The 20,686-nt window shown below is 57.9% G+C and overlaps 1 protein-coding gene across 1 annotated transcript in view; it reads right to left on the bottom strand.

The window, feature by feature from the left end:
- The window catches only part of LOC120228318 (c-Maf inducing protein), a 228,755-nt gene extending 208,300 nt beyond the window's left edge, over positions 1–20,455 (bottom strand). Inside the window, exon 1 of the mRNA XM_039226626.1 lies at positions 19,764–20,455. Coding sequence (XP_039082557.1) covers positions 19,764–20,063 — 300 coding nt within the window. The 5' untranslated portion in view covers positions 20,064–20,455. The remainder of the gene's footprint in view (positions 1–19,763) is intronic.
- Positions 20,456–20,686: the final 231 nt, after the last annotated feature.

Genomic DNA, 20,686 nt, shown 5'->3' with positions numbered 1-20,686 from the left:
GTTTTTAAGAAAGAGATAGAAATGAAGGGAAGGGAAAAGGAAAGGAGGAAGATGTACTGTCTTCATCACATTTATCACCAACAGAAATTAGTATGGGCTTTCGTGCAAGTGAGTGCCCCCTCTGGAGTGTAAGGTCTTTGAGGGGGGCCCTGCTCTGGTCACCCCACGGCCCAGCCCACAGGAGACCCTCGGCAAACACCGGCGCAGCAGCCCCCGTGCGCCCAGCTCCACAGGGACAGCAGTGCGGGAGGCCGGCTCACTGCTTGCTGCTCTGCCCAGGACATCCAGCCTCTGCAGGGCCGCGGGGGTTAGGGCCCCACCCAAGGACTCCCGGCCACTCCTGTGCCTCAAGCTGCAAGGAGCCTTTCTTGTTAATTTCAGCCATTCGTTCTTCCCTCATCTGACACATGCCTATCACGGCTGAGGCCCCCAGCCGTTGTGCTGGGTGCCCCTCCCAGGACTTAGACTGCTTCCTGGAGGCAGTGAGGTTTCAACTGGGCTGCAAAGCCCATGCGGCACTTCCTCCCTTAGTCCCTTACACAAAGGTGCTGGGATTTTGCAGTGAAGGGCCATCCCTTGCTACCAAAGGCTGCATGTGCAGCAAAACCCTGGGCAGACAGAAAAAAAGACACATACAAATGACCATTTGTGAAAAGTGTGAATTTTATTGTCCACCTCTCATTATTTGTATTGTCTTAATTTTTCTACCATGAGCCAGAGTTTTCCGTGTAATGGGGGAAGAGGGAAATGAACATCTTTAACAGAGGTATGTCCACTGCCAGGTACACGTCCAGAAGAACCGAAAGCAGGAAAGCTAATAGCAGTTTGTCCCCACGTCCATGGTGGCATTCATCACAGAGCCACTGCCCCTCAACGGGGGGAAGGGTAAACAACACGTGGTCTATCCGTACAGGGGAATACTACTCAGCCATAAAAAGGAATGAAATCTTGATATATGCTACAACACAGATGGACCGTGAAATCGTTATGCTACGTGACATAAGCCAGACCCTGAAGGCCAAGTGTTATTGGATTACACTTCCATGAGGTACCTCGAATAGGCAAATTCACACAGACGGGGGAGAAGAGAGATTGTCAGGACTCGGGGGGAGGTGCGGAGGGGAGTTAGCATTCAGCACAGAGTTTATGTTGCAGATGGAAGGAACGTTTTGGACAGAAGCAATGGTGACGGTAACACAACGCTGTCAACGTATTTAATGCCACTGAATTGTACACTGAATCGTACTGTCCTTGGCCTTGGCCTGCTCAACTGTAAAATGAGAGCATTGGCCTCGATGACGTTGAGAGGCCCCACCAGGCCAGACGGGGACCCAGCAACCTGATCTTTCACTTCCTGACACAGAGCGAATTCTCAGAAGGTGCTGGCAGGTGTGCCTCTCCAGGCCGTAAGGCCGACTCCCGAGATGCCCCTCCTCCAGGTAAATGGGCAGGAAACACCTACTCAGAAGAGCTTGGGCTCAGCCCAGCCACCTCTCTGATGGCACGCCAGTGGCCATGCTCAAGCCAGCCGCCCCTCTGTTTCCTCATCTGTGAGGCAGAGACACGGGTGAGAAAGCTACTTTGTCTGCACTCCCCCTTCTGGGACACGTGGCCAGGGCTGCACTCAAGTGTCACACAGACGAGGCAGATGGAGCCCTAGCTTTGACCCAGGGCTGGCCGCCTCGGCCTGTGACTGGGAGGGCCGGGCCGCTCTTGGCTGCACCCGCGCTCCGCGGGGAGGCTGCTGGGCCAGAGAAGCAGAGCTCTCTCCGGGCCTTTCCTCCCCAGGCCAACCACCGCCTGCTTGCTTCTCCTTACGTGGAATCTTACAAGGGTGGGGACATAAAGAACACCCAGGAAGTCCCTTGAGGTCACAGGAGAAGCACAGGGCTTAGGAAAAAGCACAAGGGCTCGGGTCGGCCTGACCTGGGTGTGAATCGCAGCTCTGAGACCTGTGTGCCCCTGAAGGTGAGCGGCTGTCCCCAGTCCTGAGGCATGGACATGACCCACCCCGGGGCACGGCCACGAGGATGAGACACACAGGAGCCCAGCACCCAGTAGGTGCTCAAGAAGCTGTGGATTCCGTTACTTCGCCCAGTCGTGCCCCTGGCAACCTGCACCCGAGAGCTGGCTCAGATCTCCTGCAAAACCTTCAGGGAAGGGAGAGGCCTCCATGCACACAGTACACTTTTTAAAAAAGAGTTTGAGAGTCATAAAAAAAACACAACCACATCCCGCCAAACTGCCAAATGTGGTGGGAGTAATGAAGCAAACAAAAGGGAAAGTTCAATTCCTTTTCTTGGCTTAAGAACATGTAAATGCAAAATTCGGTGGCAAAGAAATCATGCCGGCAGCACTCCGTGTCTGCATGTGAATCAGCCCCACGGAACCCCCTCTCTCTCCAGCCACTCAAATCATGTTCCACCCTAGGACGGGGCTGACAGTGGGTGCCCTGCTCACGTCGGACAACTCAAAGACCATGAGGGAAAAGCCATTTATTAGGGTCTTTTTCTCTGGGACCAACCAAGGAAGATCCATCGCTTCCATGAACCAGGCCGGCCGGCCTCTTTGCCGTTCTCCAAGCGCCGCGTGAAGGGACTCAGCTCACTTCAGTTCAGTTTGCCAGGCAGCCTCCGTAACTCAATAAAAAAACACCAGCCCTTCACCGCACAGAGGATCCACACTTCTGAGTCAAGTTCAAGGCGATCAAATACAAAATTCACCATGGCCTACTTGGACACTCTCCGGGCCTATTTTTTATGCTTACTATTCTTTAACCCTTGACCACTGGGGGTTTGTGGCCACTCTGTCTCCTCGCTTGACAGGTCAGAGAGGTGAGGTGGCCCAAGGTCACTCCATGTGCTGAGCGGGGCTGAGCACAGAGCCACATGTGCGATGCCGGTGGAATCGCTGTGCCAACCGCGGCGTGGCTTCGGCAATGCGCTCAGCCTTATCGAAGAGTGAAGAACTGTTCTAAATCTGAAAATAAACATTTTAGGGGCAAGAAGCACCAACCTTGAAACTCCAGACTAGGATAAAAGAAAAAATATTTCACCATCACCAAGAAGACTAAACACGGCTCTACAAGCACAGAAAATGCTGTGTGGACAAACCCACTTCCCCAGCCAAAGGATGAGACTTTTTTTAATCATTGACATGTTAATTTCTGAGCAAAGTTCCATTTCTTGCTAGTGACGTGCCACAGACCTCCTAGGCTGGTTTCTAACCTGGGGTGGGGCGGGGGCAGGTCCAGGAAGGAATCCCTAAGAATGCCTCAGTCATAGACGCTAAATCCCTTGAGCCTGTCATCTCACCATTTTGCCAGAAGGGTCCCCAGCTTTCTTCAAATTTTCAAAAGGAGTGTATTGCCCAAAAAGTCCAAGACCCAGTGTCCTGGCACATTCATTCAGAAGGGAAGACACTGTCACTTCAACTGCCTTTAAACTGACCATCCACTGCAATATGAAGACAGAAACGAGACCAGGAATGAAAGAAAAAAATCAGTCACTCTCCAAAGCGAGTCCTGCAGGGCACAAACAGGCCAAAATTTAAGAGGGGGTGACAGAGGAGTTGTCAAAAATTAATAACAATACCAATTTCATAGGGTCTCCAAAAGGAAAGAGGAAGAAAACCAGCATCACTTGCACCAGGCAGCGGAGCTGCCGCGGGGCGGGGCGCTGTCTAGGCGGCGCACTGCCGCAGGCCACGCCTACAGCAGTGCCCAGCGCACACTGGGCCCTCCACCAGCATCTGCCGGACGCTGAGGAAACATTCCCTGCCCTTTACTCTTCACAACCTTGGGATGCAGAGATTGTAATTCCAGTTTCACAGACCAGGCTCTGTGACTTACCCAAAGTCACAACCAGGAGGAGGCAGAACTGGGATTGAGACCCAGATCCATGCACAGCTGTGCAAAACCCAGGTCAGGCTCACTTCTCAGCAGAGAGCCCCCTGGTGTGGAGCCGACTCCACAATCCCGGTGCCTGCTCTGTGGAGGTCTCAGGTCCCTGATCTGTATAGTGCGAGGCTGGCTGCAGGCCAACAAGAGCTGATAAACAGCGGCTGCCTCTGGGCTCACTGGGAAGGATCGATTATGCCAGGATTGATTAGCAATGTCTACCAGGGGTGCGGCATTAGGAGTGGCAGCACGTGTGTCGTTTATTTGCCATCCCAGGACTAGATGGCCCGCAGGTTCTCTCTGCCTCTGATTCTAATTATAAAAATTTAAACCCTTGGGGGGTGGGGGTGGGGGGCGGTGATAGAAAAGGAAAGAACAGACTAACGTTTTCCAACACTGGCCACGGTGGAATCCAGCAAGGCCCAAAGCGGCCGACCAGCCGGTTGTGCGTGCTTTGTGCACATAGCCCGGCCACGTGGGAGGAAGAGGAACACATTAGATCTGCGGCCTGCGCACCCAGTAAGAAAGGCGCCCCGTCCGAGCCCGCAGCAGCACAAGCGTGGGTTTGGACCGGCCTGGCCTGGGCTGTAGATTACCTCTCCAATCAGTAAGCACACCAGCCTCACAGATGGCTCCACCGGGGTTCGCACCCTGGCCCGGCTGGAGCCCCGGGCAAAGTACCTCACCTCAGCCGCGGCCTCCTTGTCCTGAAAAGTCCTCGCAGGACTGTCACAACGATTAGACACGGCGGTGCCTCCATGTACGACCGGCCCACATCCCACAGGCGAATAAGGGCCCACCGCTACCATCATGAATGCCACCATTCCTCGAAGGTGGCGTATTTTCCGAAAAGAGTCTGTGCCCAAGAGACGAACTTCATCACCCCATGTTTCGAGCCCGGCCCACTGGTTACTGTGAGCTCTACTAGGAAGGGCCCTGGAAGCCAGTCCGTCCTTCTGAAGCTCCTGGTGTGTCAGCCAGGGCCCTGGGAAGAAACAGATGGCAAATACAAAATGGTGTAATTCGGAGAAGCCGTAACAAAAGGACAACACACCAAGGTGTGGGCAGAGCGCAGGGGAAAGCACGAGTGACGGCTTTTCTCCCTCGGGTGACCAGCTGTCCCGGCTCTGCCTGGACCACGGGGTTTCCCGGGACACGGGATGTGAATGCCAACACGGATTTCCTGGGACAGTCTCCGGCAAGCCGGGCCAGCTGGTCACCCCATTTCTACTGCATGTTCCCACCCCTAGGCCTCAGCTGGGGTGACAGGACAGGAGCTGTGCTTGAGGGACCGTGCCCGCCCACGGCAACTTTAAATTGAAGCCAATGGCCTCCATCTCCTCCGGGGTCCCCACTGGCCAAACCCCCCTGGAGGCCAGAGGGCACGGAGGCCACAGGGCCAGGTCCTGGGCACACAGAAAGGCAAATAGGAATCGAGTGTTTTCCTGGGATGGCGAGGGGCCCAGGACCCATCCCCTAGAAACCCCCCCCCCCTGGGGCGGCCCAGGGGGACTCAGGGCTCCCAGACCTCATTCAACAGGAAGAACAGGAACCCCCTCCCCGTCCGGGGCGGGAACATTGCAGGGAAAACGCTCAGGACTCTAGCTCCACAGACCCACGTGTGTACACATCTACTCCACGTTCAAACAGAAGCACAGCAGGGCTCTGAGATGAACCCCCCTCCCCTGGCAGCAAGGTTATCCCAACAGTGTCAAGCCAAGAGAACACAGCAAGCTACCACAAAAGAAAGGGGACTTCGTGAGCTCTGCCATCACAGACCTAAGAGGTGGATACCAGATGGAAAGCTCGGGGGCAGGGGCGGAGGGGGAAGGACATCCACACAGGTGTGCCTGGGCCGGGCTGTGTGCAGTCTCCCATGGACACGCTCACACCCGGCTCCACTAGGCAGGCCCTGTGCATGTGTCAGGGGCAATATCATTGAGAAAACAAAAGCGACTTTCAATTCTGTTTTTAAATCATATTTCCCAGGATCAAAATCTTATTTCCCAAGCACGGCTGCAGAAAGCTAAGGTGAAAACCACCAATAATGTCTCAATCCTCCCAACTGCGTTTCTAGCTCCCTTGAGTCAGGGACGTGGCGGCTGGCGCTGGGGCCAGGGCTAAGGTCCATTCCAGGTCCTGGTGACCGAGGTCACAGGACAGGGTCAGAGGCAAACCCTGACGTTCTCCTGGACAGCTCCAAAGTCCCCAGGTGGGGCCAGGGTTTCCAAGAAAACTTGAGAGGCTTTTCTGTCCCTTCATAGCCTGTGACACTGGGGTCCCCAGATGCCCTACCGAGCAACTACATTCAGCCAAAGGCCTGCACTGACATCAGCTGTCCTTGGATTGAAAGGATCCTGCCTTCCGGAAGCTGGTAGCTGATTAGGAACAGGAATGCAGGCAGGTGGACACAGTGGCCACGATGAAGCCAGTGGTGACAACGGAGCAGGCATTTACTGAGCACTTATTGCACACTGCCACTCTTCTAAGCCCTCCGTGTACTACCTCCCTCACCCTCAGGATAGCTTGGGAGGTGGCTACCATCATCCCCACGTTACAGATGCAGAAACTGAGGACTGGATCACACCACCACTGGCCACAAAGCGAACCTCAAGGGCCTGAATCCAACCACACTGGCCAGTGCTCCTAACCACACGGCCTGATGACAATGAGGGCCCCTGTTAGGAAAGGACCGACCTGGGGAGGCGGGGTCTTTGGGGTCTCCACTTCCACCACAGGTTTCAAAGTGGGTGCAGGGGGTGGGTTGCCACCCCCAATCCTCAGCACAGACTCCTTCAAGCAAAGCTGCCCTAAACGCTGAGAAGGGCCTGCCAGGGCCGCATGGGGGCTGAGATGCAGCCAGGGCTTGGCTCTCCCGGCCCGGAGGGGTCCCTGCTTACCCTGGGGGCATTAGAAGAGCCCCAAGAGCTCTGCTCTTTATAACACTCTCTACCCGGAGCCTCTGGGCCCTGAAGGGCACCTGCTGCCAGGACCCAGACATACTCCAGAAACATCCCTTTCATACCCTGTCTGGCTCTGTGGTTCAACTAGCGCCAAAAGCAGCAGTAGCCAATGCGTGGCCTTGGGTAGGGCCTGAGCCAAGCAGGTGAAGGCCCTCTTGGCAGAGCCACGTAGCCAGGTGGCCCACCCACCAGCCCACCCCCTCTCCTCTCCACGCCCGTTCCCCCAAAGAACACTTTACTTCACACAGGTTGCTTCAAAGTCATTTTCCTCACACCAAAACTTTCTAACACTAATTTTTCTTTCTTTCTTTTATTGGCGTGATGCAATTCTCCTTTCAACAACCCAGATCTCTGAAGTCCTGAGTCATCCAGGCGGGCACAGCAGGGGGGGCGATCCTGGGATCAAAGGTGTGGGGAGCGTGTGAGTGCTCTGGCCACGGGGATTTCCTCCCAAGGCCCCATGGGAGAGCCCCGCCACTTGGCCAGGCCTCGGGGCGCCTGCAGCCCCCACAAAGTCCTTCCTCACCACCTCCGTGCCGGGTTCTGCAGAAGCAAGGGGCCTGGGGCAGGAACCCCGGCTGCCAGCTCTGCCGCAGGCCAGCCCACAGCCAGGGTCCGCTCTGTCACACACAACCTCTCAGGGCTGCATGGGATGTTAACTGAACTACCCTGGGGTCTCACCCAGGAATGGTGCCCTTCAGGGGACACGGGGCACTGTCCGCAGGCATCTGGGCCCCGTCAGAACGGTGGGGGGCATCTAGTGGGCTAAGACCAGAGATGCCCTACATCCTCCAATGCCCAGGATGGCCCCCACCACAAAGAATGATCCAGGCCCCGATACCAATAGGAACAAGGAACAAACACTTTTGAGATAACGTATGAAAATGGCTTAGTGTTTATGAGTAAGACCTAACCCCTGCTCGCTGTGCAAAGGACCCCGTGAGTGACATACGTAGTCCTCGAGGAAAAGCGTAAATGGCTGTACCCCAAAATGTTCACATGCATGACTTGTGGGAGGTCAGGATCGTGGGGGAACCGTTTGCTTCTTTATTTTATAAGACCATCATCCCTGAGTGATTATCTCTGTTTTGCTTCTCACGTGTGGAAGTGAACGGCCCGTAGGGAAGACTGATGGGCAGGGAAGCAAATGGCATCCAGCTGCGGAAGAGCGAGCCCTCGCTGCAACGGGGGCCAGAAAAGGTTCCAGGGGCTGGTGGCCCCCACCGAGACAGGGCCCCATGGCGCAGAGTAGCCGAGCCGGAAGGCGGGCAGGGCAGGGCAGGGCAGGGCAGGGCGTGCACTCCCAGTGGACTCTGGACTCCAGGCAGGTCGTCACAGCCAGCTCTGACGGGCAGCTCGTCAAGGCCAGGCCCCCTCAGGCGAGGAAGGCGAGGCTCTGAGAGGCTGAGTCCACTGTCCCGAGATGAACACGGGGCAGGCGAGAAGCGAATGTCCGCCACGGCCCTTGTAGAGACAGGTCTACGGGGAGATGGCTGAGCCCCTCAGGGTGAAACACTCTGCTCTGTCCACACACAGCCTCCCCACTTCTGCACGGCCCTCCTCTCAGGACAGAGCCAACCTGGCCATTCGGGGTCTCTCTGACCTTCTGCAGCCACACCCTGGAGCCAGACGGCCTGGGTTCAAACCCCGGTGCCACCATTACTAGCTGGGTAGGTGGTGATCTCATCTTCCAGGGCCTCAGTTTGCTCATCCGGAAAATGGGGACAATAACAACAACACCTCCCAGGGGCACCGTGAGGATTAAACGAGCTCCCGTACACAAAGGGCTCAGAACATGAGCGCTGAATCAGCACTGGCTGCTGTTATCACCGCCTTGCTGGGCAGTGAGTCCCACTCAAGGGGATGCCTGGCAAGGAGGCATCATGGCATGAGGAGAGGTCCTCAGCTCTGGCTCCAGGCCGTCCAGGTACCAGGAGTACAACCTGAAACTCGCAGGGCCTCCGTCCCCATCGACAAACTGGAACCCCGGGGGCTGGTGTGAGGATAAACGCGCAAACACATCGAAGGCACTCGGCGTGTGGGAGGAAAGGATCACTCCTGTTGTGCAGTCCCCCGCCCCCGCCCCGCCCATCTGGCGCCACAGGCTGCCCCTGCTGGGATCCCCAAGCCTGGGAGCCACCAGGACGCCAGGGCAGTTCAAGCACTTTCATTTTCCCCACTCCCCCAGCAAGCCTCAGTCACAGGGCTGTGACATATGGATCAACCAGAGCAACGGACAATGTCACCAGTCACCGTTCCCCTTTCCAACAGGGCAGCCCTGCCCACCACCAGCCTGCTGGCCGCAGTCCCCACTGCACACACAGCAGAGAGCCACCTCTGCCCGGGGCCTCAGCCTGATGGCACCACATTCCCGAGAGCCCCAGGGCCAGGCTGAGCCTCCAGGAAGGAAGGTTCCAGAAGGGGAGCCTTGGCAGCCAAAGCTGACAGAGGAGGTTTCAGGTCCGGGGTCCGGAAACTACCAAAGGCCTCTGATGCGAGCCCCCCAGGAGCTCCGGGCTGGCGGGCTGAGCCTGGCAGCCTCAGGAGCAGGGCAGCGGGCCAGGAGCCCTCGCGCCCGGGGCCACCCGAGGCCAGCCATGCACGCCATGTGCCAGTTGGGCCCACTGCGTGCACTGTCTCGTTTAGCCTGGGCACCCTGGAGGGGAGAGCGGTGCAGGTGTGGCATGCCCGTCATGCAGCGTGTGGTCTAAACACACCTCCTCTGTCTCCCCCCTCAAGGGGAGGACCCGCTGACAACCTGTGGCAGCCTCACTCACTCACTTCTTCACTCACTCATCCGTCCGCTCAGCCCCAGAATGTCTGCCGAGAGGCCAGGCCTCAGCGTCTCCACCTGTAAACTGGGGTCCCCCGTCTCTCTGCATTGTGACCAGGGCCTCCTTGGCTTGAACGTGCCCTGGGGAATCCAGCTCCAGCTTCACCCCGACTCCTGGCCCCCACGCGCGGCCCCCACTCCGGAAGGGGTCCCGCCTCCACCTGTGTCTCCTGCACTCTCCTGTGGTGCCCACCACGCAGGGAGCGTGGCCCAGACCACCCAGAATGTGCCCGGGCGGCTCCGGCCCCTCTCCTGGCTTCCTTCCCCCTCCGCCCTTCCCCCGGCCCCCCGCCCCGTCTCTGCCGGTCTCAGTCCTGGGCCTGCCTGTCTAGATGCAGGTCTCCTACAAAGTCCTTCCTGAACCACGTGCCCCTCCGGCGGCTCGTCCTTCTCCCTCCAAACAGCAGGACAGAGGACAAGGCATAAACCCCGCAGAGGACACGCACTGTGCTCGACAGTGCATCACGGTTTCCTCTGCACCCAAATACGAGTGAAGTCTGACTCTGCAAGCACAGTACTGGGAGCACCCACTCTGGAAGCACAGCACCTGGGAGCACGCACTCTGGAAGCACGGCACCTGGGAGCACTCACTCTGGAAGCAGGGTACCTGGGAGCACTTGTTGGCAAATGTAGTACCTGGGAGCACGCACTGTGGAAGCACAGTACCTGGGGGCACTCACTCTGGAAACGCAGCACCTGGGAGCACTCACTCTGGAAGCGCGGTACCTGGGAGCACTCGTTGGCAAATGTAGTACCTGGGAGCAGGCACTGTGGAAACGCAGCACCTGGGAGCACTCACTCTGGAAGCGCGGTACCTGGGAGCACTCGTTGGCAAATGTAGTACCGGGGAGCACGCACTGTGGAAACATAGCACCTGGGAGCACTCTGGAAGCACGGCACTTGGGAGCACTCACTCTGGAAGCATGGCACCTGGGAGCACTCACTCTGGAAGCGTGGCACCGGGGAGCACTCCTTGGCAAACGCAGTACCTGGGAGCACGCACTGTGGAAGCATTCGCTCTGGAAACGCAGCAACTGGGAGCACTCACTCTGAAAGCGCATTACCAGGGAGCACTCGTTGGCAAATGCAGTACCTGGGAGCACTCACTTTGGAAGCGCAGTACCAGGGAGCACACACTCTGGAAACGCAGTACCAGGGAGCACTGATTGGCAAACGTGGTACCCGGGAAGCCCCATCGGCACACACCATGTCGGGTACTCAGCTCCCAAACTTAGTACCTGGTGCTTACTCTTTACAAATACTTGGCAATCTCTTTCCGACACCAGTTCCCTGAACTCACTTGACAAATTCACAAAGGAACGTCTGCCAAACACCGGCAAACACTAAACTGATAAGCCGCTGATCCTCAACTAAGATGTTTGTGCAAGAGCCTGAAATAATTTTACGTATATTCAGCAGATAGACACATATTCACGGACATGCACACCCACACACGAGGGCAGACCTGCCTTTGCCTCTCAACTCAACCTCTCCACACACAGTAGGGAGACAACAAACGTCATCATCCTCATGAATCCATCACTCCGTTCCCCGCAATAGGTTTGCTTCTATTTCATTCCCCACCGGAGAGGAGACTGCAACCTTCCTGACCTGCCACCAAGCTCCAAGCCAGGAGCCAGAAGAGCTTGAATTTCCTTTCCAGGGAAGCGGTTCTGCAGCCAGTACCCTGAGGGCGTCCGGACCTCTGCGTGACGCGCAATCCTGGTGGGGTCCTCCCTTCCCCGGTGCCCAGCCCCCTGCGCTTGGGGGTCGTCACACGACAGGGCTGTGGCCAACACAGTGGCCAGACCTGCCGACGTTGCTGCCTGGCGTTCTCTCCCTCTCCCATCTCCCGCTCAGTGAGGCCCTGGGGGGAGGCGAAGGCGGCCAGTGACACAACAGGAAGGAGCCTGGTGGCCACACGGTCCGCATCCGGCAGGGCACAATCCCCCCACTGGACTGGTGAGAGCAAGAAGCAAAGCCGTGTTGCGTGAAGCCACCCAGATCTGGGGGCAGGCTGTCACAGCTGCTGGACAGGCTGTCCGCACGGATGACGGAGCCTCACACTAGCGCGTGCCGGTGATCACACTCACTTGGATGGTGAGCCAAACAGGGGGCGAGGGGGCCGGGCTCGGGTTTGTCCAGGCCGTGCACTCCTGCCTGCAGCTTCTCCAGGCCTTTAAGAGCCTGGGCTGGACTCAAGATGCCCAGGAAGCGACTACAAGTTCCGGTGTCATCCTCCCTCTCCTGATGACCCCACCGGAGCTGGACCCAGGCAGCCCAGCCCCAGGGAAGCATCTGCCACCCTGCCTGAGTCCTGGACATCCACCTGCCCAGGGACTGGAGAATCCAGCTCTTCTACGTGCCTCCAAAGTGAGTTTACTCAGCCTAATCTGCTCATATGCTTTCTTGATCCTATCATTTCTCATAGCAGCTGGGAAGCACCAGGGCTGATGAAGAGTGAAGATGGAGGGCACTGGAAGGTTCTGGAAGGCATCAGAAGGTGCAGCGAGGCAGGAGTTCTGGGTGTGAATCCCAGCCCTGCTGCTGAGTCATCTGTAAGGGTCTCTGGGGGACATACTTCCCTTCACCACTAACCACCACCCTCACCAGCAGAATAGTGGAGGCAAATCCAATGAGTAGTGTGTCCTGGATCCTGGGACCCTTGGAACTCAGTCTGACAAAGGCAGCTGGTTTTTTATGTTTTACTGGGCTCTGTGATTTAAGAGTCTCTTAAAGCACTTCTCCAAACCTATTCACTGTCTATTGAGAGGGAGCCGGGCTGAATACACATGCGTGCATATGCGCGCACACACACACACACATACACACACACACATGCACCAGAAACCCTAGAATTTACATTCTACGGGACTGGGAGCTCCCTGTATGCCCAACACCCAGCAGATTCTGGGTGTTGATAAATATTTTTTGATAGATGAAAATAGCTCCTAGGGGGGTAATAACAACTATACAGCATTTACTAAACACCAACCACTTTACTAGGTGATTTCTAAGTATGATCCAGCCTCAGGACCTTTGCACCTGCCATTCTCTCTGCCTGGAATGCTCTTACCTCCTTCCCTGACTGCCACATGCAAAGCAGCAAGGCTGCCAGTCCCCAAGCTCTGAACGCCCCACCTACCTGCCTGCTTTGCTTTCTCTAGGACCCCTGTCAGCACCAGACAGGTTTTATATCTCCTTGCTTCGTGGTTTACTGTCTTCACCCACCCCACCAACAGGCAGACTCCAGGCAGGCAGGGTCTTGTTTTCTCACAAGTGCCTAGAGCAGCGATATTTACCTGTTGAATAAACACGTGAGCGACCTGCCGTGCCTCACCTCACTTAACCTCACGGACATCGACGCTAAAAGGAAATCCCCATAATCCGAATTTTACAGGTAAATATGGACTGTCAGGTGACCGGCCAAGGTCAGCCACCAGTCAGGAAATTGCAGGGTGGGGATTCCGACCACTGCACAGGGTCCAGCTGGCCTCCTCCAGCCACCTCCCTGCACACCCCAAGGTGGATATAAACACTTCGCACGTGGCAGGTATAAAGGGCTACTGAGCACAGGCACCAATTTCTGACCAGAAGTGTTTCTCTGTTTTCTCCTTCGCCTCAGTACACAGGGACACAGACACACACACACACACACACACACACACACACACACACGCCTCATCACCCTTTGGTTAGGGCTCTGCTGATATCAGCAAAGCTTCCTTTCGAATGTGCACCGCCTCGCTCGGCGCCCTGCTGAACTCACTGGGTGCTTTGTCACCAGAGCCAGGAGTGGGGAAGAGACATTCTCACTTCCTCCCTTTCTCTACCACGGGGCTGGGCGGCCTGGCTCCCGTCCTGGGGAAGCAGGAAGTCTGGGGACAAAAAGCGATGCTCTCAGGTGGAGCAGGAAACAGCCAGCCTGGGCCAAGCAGACTCTTGTCCCCGGGGCACAGGGCAGCGTGACTGCTCAGAGCCCCCTGCTCACCTGTGCTCGGCTCCTGGTGGGGGCCCAGGTGGCCGGACCCTCCGAGGTGGGGGGACAGTAAGCCAGACGCTTACTTACTGCAGGAAGCATGCCTGCAGGTGCCAGTGACCCCAGGCCCTTGCCTCTCTAAGGGAAGGGCAGCTCCTTCTCGCAAAGCATTCTGGGCCTGAATATTTTAACACCCACCGAAGACGCAAAAATCATTCAAATTATCAAAACAGGAACAAGTCCACTGAACAAAATGGCAAGTGCCATGTTTCCAAGAACAAAGGACTGGGTCTAACATCCAGCACCGGGAGGGGGTCACCGGGCACCACGCGGCCCTCGTAGCACAGAGCACTACACGGCCGTGAACAAGACGAAGGCAGCCATGGACGCACCGGTCTGGAATGATCTTCAAACTACACTGTCCAATGACCAAGCCCGGCCCAGAATGGCACGTAAATGGCTGAACAGTCAGCAAATGGAATAAGACAGAAGCTGTATTCTTCCTGACCCTCCTTGTCGTACTGTGTGAATTTATTGACGGGAGCATTATTGTTTCCATTTTTTTAAAAAAGGAGCTTTGTGGGCGGTGTTTTTGTTTTTTCATTTTTAAGAAACTAGACTGTGCTCTTGAGTTTTCCTGAAACTGCGTTCGACAATTCCGTTGCCTTCGTCCACACCAGATCTGCCAACCACCCCTAACTTTCCCAAACGCACTGCTCACCTCAGACTTTTCTCTGGAGGCTGCCCACTTTTCAGTAGTAACGGTCCTTTCCATTTGCACAGGATTTCAAGAAGCTCTCTCGGGGCTATTAAGAAAACGTGGATTGGAAGATGGCCCCCTGGTCACATCCCAAACTGGGGTGGCCGTCCTAACCAGGTGCTACTGTGAATGATCTCTAACCCTTACGCAACCCTGTAAATGAGGTAGGTTTATACCACCCTCCAGGTGGAGGAAGAGCAAGGCCCACCGAGAGAAAGGAATGTGCTGAGCCACACAGCCGGGACACCATAACCTCGGGATCCAGCCCCAGCCCCCTGTGCGAGCATGCCCCGGGTTGGCTCTGCCCCGTGGTGGGGACACCCTAAACCCTATCGCACTGGCTCACCAGAGCCTATTTAATCTTTTTCTTTTTTTTTTTTTTTAAACACAGAGACAGAGCGTGAGCAGGGGAGGGGCAGAGAGAGAGGGAGACAGAGAATCCAAAGCAGGTTCCAGGCTCCGAGCTGTCAGCACAGAGCCTGATGTGGGGCTCGAACCCACAGACCGTGAGATCATGACCTGAGCCGAAGTCGGCCGCTTAACCGACTGAGACCCCAGGTGCCCCGCTCATTTAATCTTTTAATCGAAGGCACAACTGAACCACCTCGAATGTCCATTCCACCAGAACACAGAGAGGGTACCGTCCACATGGGGCCAAGCCTGGCTGGCCACCCCGACGTCCCAAGGCTGACAGGCAGGGGGAGACCTGAGCCAGTGTGGGTCCTCTGGACTAACCCCGAAGCCTCACCAGACACAGTGGCCCAGAAACGCCCTCTCCCACCGCCGGGCGAGTCAGTGGGGGCAGGGGCAGGCAATGCCAAGCAGAAGCCACGTGGAGGCCGTGGAGCCCAAGCCCACGCCTGTCGCCATCGCCAGCTGGCAGTCCTGCCCGGCCACACACGTGAAGCAGCATCTACCTGGGCCGGCACGGTTCTGCCCGTGGCCGGCAAGAGCACCTCCAGGTGCACCAGGCAAATGGCAGCATCAAAACCCATTCCCTCCCTGAAACGCGTTTATTTATCACAGCCCAGGAAACGCAGAACATGCTTGCTTGTTTATGGAGAATTTAGATTTTTTTTTTTTCTCCTCTTCTGTCTCTGGTCCCCCCCTTGCACTTCTCCAATCAGACATGTTACCTGGGAAACAAACTTGATATACTCCAAAATCTTACGACAAACGCCACCGATAAAAGAAAAATTGTTTGTGTTTACTCCCTGCTGCAGAAAACCTCAAATAAACCAAAGGCGGGAAGGACAGACAGGGAAGAGCGGGGCAAGGGATAAAGGCGGAACAATGAACACGCGTGTGTGCACTCACGCAGACACCTCCCCGGGGGACCTGTGGCCACCCTGGAGGACACGGACTTGAATTCTCGGGCAGAAACCACGCCGTGGGGATGAGCCCTGCGCTCAGCACCAGACACCCAGTAGGTGTTGAGTTAGCAAATCCCAAGTTCGCATTGCTGCCCCAGAGAGAACACCAGAATAAAGAGACCGACAAGGATTCAGGTGACTTCTCCTTTCCTTTCCGTGATTAAAAAAAAAACAAAAACAAAAAAAAACCCAGAAACATTTCTATCGGAGCGGCAGAGTGGAGAACATTGGAAGAAAAAAAAAAGTCACTGATGAGTTAAGGCTTGAAAATAAAGAAGGCCACGATCACCTGTGCTCCAGCCCCCATCCCGTTGGGTCAATGAAGAAATGACTTTCCGGACCGGACCCACCATTCTGAGATGCCATGCGCTGCAACTAATAAAATCAGGTGAGAGAAAAGGTAGGCAGCTTATTTGTGCCTCTTCGGTGCAGAGGAAACAAAGCACGCAGACAAAAGCTCTCTTCCAGCGCACAAACATGTCTAGCAGGTGATCAAATTCAACCCACACGTGAGAACAGCAAAATGGATTCTGGCCTTGCGGACCCGGCTGCTTCTGTGGGACTGCTGGCCGCTGGCTACAGCCCACACGACGACCGGCAGCCACGAAAGGCCCAAGGAGGCCGGGGGAATGAGAAGTCCAGATGCAAAAGGGGAATGAGGCACCACGCTTAGGCCACAGTCTGGGCAGGGCCCCAGGTGTGGTCATGTGTACCCCAGGGAGGGGGCAGGCGCGTCCCAATCACCCCGCACACGTCAGCCAGGTCGCGGTCGCCTTTGTGTTTCCTTCTTTGTTTATGAGCGTCGGGGATCCAAAGTCTGGAGCACAGAGTGCATCAGGCCCTGTGCTGTCACAGGCCGCGTCGGGCACACCGCTGGCTCTGGAAGGACTTAATCAGTAACTGGCCCGGGGGACTGGCAAGCTCCAACCTGACCCCACACAAGGCAAAGTTTACAGCCGGGCCAGGGGGTGAAGCTGAGCCCATCTCCGCACCAGGGGATCCAGAGAGGTCCCCCCGAGGGGTGCACCCCGCTGGAGCCGGCTACCGGGCGGGCTGGGGGCCCCCGTGTGCCTCCACCGTAGCTCCTTGCAGCTATGGTGCTAGAAGCCTTTATCTCTGACAAGGATCCAGTTAATTGGATCAGTGTAGACAGACTCCAAAGACGTTTGGGCAGGAGCGTATTTGGTTTGTTTATCGGTTTGAATCCAGATCAATCACTCTGAGTCTTGTTCCTGAAGCCCACACGGTTAACCAGATAATTACCAGTCGGATCTGAGCTGGGCTGTGCAGACGGCTTAATATATGGATGATGTACGTTTCGCAGAAGGATGTGACCTGACAGGCAACAGACTGGGTCTACCGGCAGCTTGAGGCTGGGCCAGGGGGCTCTGCAGAGCTGCACAGGGCCAGCCGCTGTCATGAACTATACTCAAATTCACCTTTGTTTCATCTGGGCTCCTACTTCTCAATAGCGTGCTTGGGCCACACTATAAAATGCAGATGGATTACATAATGCCCGGGCCTCAGGGACACCCCTTAGGGGCTGCTTTGCTTCCCGGGGGACCTGGCCACCAACCAGGTGTCTCACGATGGGACAAGGTCCCTGGTGCAGTTCCAACCCCACCTCTGCCCTGGAGGCCACCCCCACTGCTGGCCTGGCCTCAGCGGCGCCCTCCACGCTCACAGGCCCTGGCACAGACAGCCCTGCACCCTGCCGGAGCCCACCACGGCAGAACTTAAGGCCACCCCCTGCCCAGAGGGCTTGGTGGCCACGGGAGGAAGAAGGAGGACTCGCCAGCCCACTGCACACGAGCTCGTAGTTCCTCCTTCCACATTCCCAACGCCAGAGCGGGGCTCTGCTCAGACAAATCTTGTTCCGGGGATGGTCCTCACTCCCCCATCCTGAAACATCACTGCTCCTCCCCAAAGAGGCGCAAGCTACAAAGGTGCCACCCACCTCGGCTGGGGAAGGTGGTGCCGGGGCCTCTGGTTGCTTAAGAAACCAGTGCCCAGCCTCAGCCTTTGTTCCCTTCCTCTCTCTGCTATATACCTCTTGAGCAATCAGAGTAAGGGGGGGTGGAGGCCAAGCGCCTCCAAAGCTGACTTCCCCCAGACCATGGGCAGCAGCCGCTGAGCATGCGCTCCTGGCCTCTCCCACGGAGGGTCGCCCTGCCTCCCCACCACTGCCTCCCCGCCACCGACTCCCCTTCATTCTGAAGAAGTGGTGGAAAAACAATGCCTCCCCTGAGGCTGGGGGGAAATTCTGAAGCCAGATTTGGGGGCTCCTGATCCCAGGCAGGGAACTAACTACGGGAGGGCACCCGCTCCTCCCCTGAACCTAAACCACCGCGCGCTGGCGAATTTTCCGAGGCTCTCCCTCCACCAAATGAAAGGCCAAATGCCAAGGCCTGTGACTCCGGACGGGTTTAGGGACGTGCAGGAGCCTGAACCCGGGACTGACCCGCTTCACGGCAACCTGTGATCCTGTCTGAGGAAGCCGTCTTTGCAGGTACTGCACCAACCTGCCCACAGCAAAGAAAAAAAAATAGGTGTTCCCGGCACGTCGGACCCAAAATTCAGAATAAGAGTCCCCATGTGCTTCAGTGCTTTCGGGAGGGGGGAGTGGTTTCGAGGAGTAGGGCTTCTTCTGCTAACTTTCCCCCCTCCCCATTCCTTGGAGCGTGTGTCAAGGCCTGTGACACACTGCCAAGGGAACATGGGTGCCGGGGAAACGTCTACACACGCTACACGTTTGTGACATGCCATGTAAGCGACACCCTGTTTCCTGGCTGGGTTCTCCTGGCACAGGTGTGGGTAGGCATTGAATTCTGCCACCAGCACCACCCCCACCCCCACCCCCAGCACCACCCCCACTGTGCTTAGTAAACAGGATCCCGGCTGCCCCAAGGTGGGGTGTGAATTCTGGGGAAGACCTGCCACCTCTCCACACAGGATGGGATCCCCTCGGCAAGGCTCAGGCCCGAGCAGAGCTGGGGCTTTAAACTGTCTTGTTTCAAAACACAAAGCATCCTGTTCAGGCTCCGGCCGGCCGCCCCCACCCCTGCGACCCCACCACCACCTCCGCTGTCTTTCTCCACCTTGCAGATTGGATTTCAGAAACAGATCCATGACTTCCCTGCCTCTGATCCAGCTGACCCAGTCCTAGCCATGTATTTAAAACAATAACAAAATAAAACCGGCAACAAAGCACACGTATACACACACACCTCACAGACAATGCAAGACCAGCCCCCCCCCCCCCAAAGCCAGCTTCCACTCTAGAACTTGACCTCCCCTCGGTGGGGAGGGGGTAGTCCGGGACCCCTGTCCCCTCCCCCTCCACTTCCAACCTCCCAACGTGCGAATGAGATTTTTCAGAAAGGGAAGCACCCGGTTTTGCCGACCAGCCTGGGCAGGAAAAAAGACAGCAGAGCACAGAAAGGCACTGGCTTGTGGAAATTCTTTGGGTTTTGGGGTTTCGAGGTTGTTAGGTTTTCTTTCTTTCTTTCTTTCTTTTTTTTTTTTTGGTTGTTTTGTTTTCCCTTCCAGCGCAGATCCAGATGGGCCGCGGGCTTTCAGAAAGGGAACCCCCACCACCACCACCACCACCACCAGCACCAGCACCGGGGCCCAGCCCGGGTCGATCCCACGGCCCCATCCGGGAGGTCCCCCAGATGCCCAGGCTGGGGTGGGCCACATCCTGTGCAGAATTCCGAGGGTCTCCGCGAGCCCGCCCGCTGGGCACCAGCCAGCCCCGAGCGCAGGCCAGGAAGGGGTGGGGGGTGGGGGGTGGGGGGCCGGCGGGCTCCCCCCGCCCCTCCTCGACCCCCGGCGCCCCGCAGGCCCCGGGCTCCAGGTGCAGCGGCGGGCAGGGGGCGGCGGCGGGAGGGGGCGCCTCCCGGCCCCGAGGCGAGGCGCGGGGGTGCCGGCGCGCCGCCGCCGCGCAGAGCGACTCACCGTGGCGGACGCCAGGCTGTTGTCGGCCAGCGTTAGGTGGTGCGGCTCCCAGCGCCTCAGGAATTTCGAGGTGAGGATCTTGCTGAGAAAGGTCCGCGGGTGCCGGATGACACAGACCTGGATGTCGCCCTCCTGCAGCAGTTTGTACCTCATCCCGTTGCACAGCAGAAGGGCCCGGCGGCAGGGCACGGCGCCCATCTTCGTGCCCTCGGGGGCCGGCACGTCGCCCCCCAGCAGCGGCTTGGTCTCCTCGATCTGCCGGGGGTCGCCGCCGCCGCCCGAGCTGCTGGTCAGATCCATGGCCGGCCGGGCCGGGGCGGGGGCCGGGGGCGGGGAAAGGGGGCTGTCCCGGGCTGCCGGGGCGGCGGGGCCCCCGAGCGGCGGCCCGCACCCCCCCCCACCGCCCAGGAAGGTGGGGGGGCGTGGGGCTGGGGGGGCGCCCGGCAGGGGAGGGGCCGGCGGGGGGCCGGCGGGCGGGCGGGCGGGCGGGCGGCCGGCGCTCGGCGCTTCCTCGCGGCTCCGCTTCCTCCTAGCTCGTCGGGTGCATGCTCGCGGCGGCCGGAGCGGCGCGGCGGCGGGCGGCGGGCGGGGACGCGGGGCAGCGGCGGGGGCGCGGGGGCGCGCGGGCGGGCGGGCGGGCGTGTCTCGGCCCCGCCGCCCGCTCGTGTGTACAGTACGTGTGTCTGGGCGGCCGTCCGCGGGCGAGTGTGCGGCGGGGGCCGCGGGGGCCGGCTCAGTTGAGAGATTGCAGAAGCCGCTCGGCGCCCGCGCGATTGGTCCCCGCGGGGTCATGTGCCCGCCCCTCTGACGTCAATGGCGGCAACGGCGGCGGCCGCCGCGGCTTCGGCCTCTCGCAGGCGGAGTCGGCCGCCGGGCGGGGACGCTAGGGGCCGAGGCGCGGCCCGACCCGAAGGGCCGGCCCC

Source organism: Hyaena hyaena, unplaced genomic scaffold, assembly GCF_003009895.1.
Source record: "Hyaena hyaena isolate Hyena2069 unplaced genomic scaffold, ASM300989v1 scaffold_1, whole genome shotgun sequence".
Taxonomy (NCBI): Eukaryota; Metazoa; Chordata; class Mammalia; order Carnivora; family Hyaenidae; genus Hyaena; species Hyaena hyaena.
This window is presented reverse-complemented; position numbering and strand designations above follow the sequence as displayed.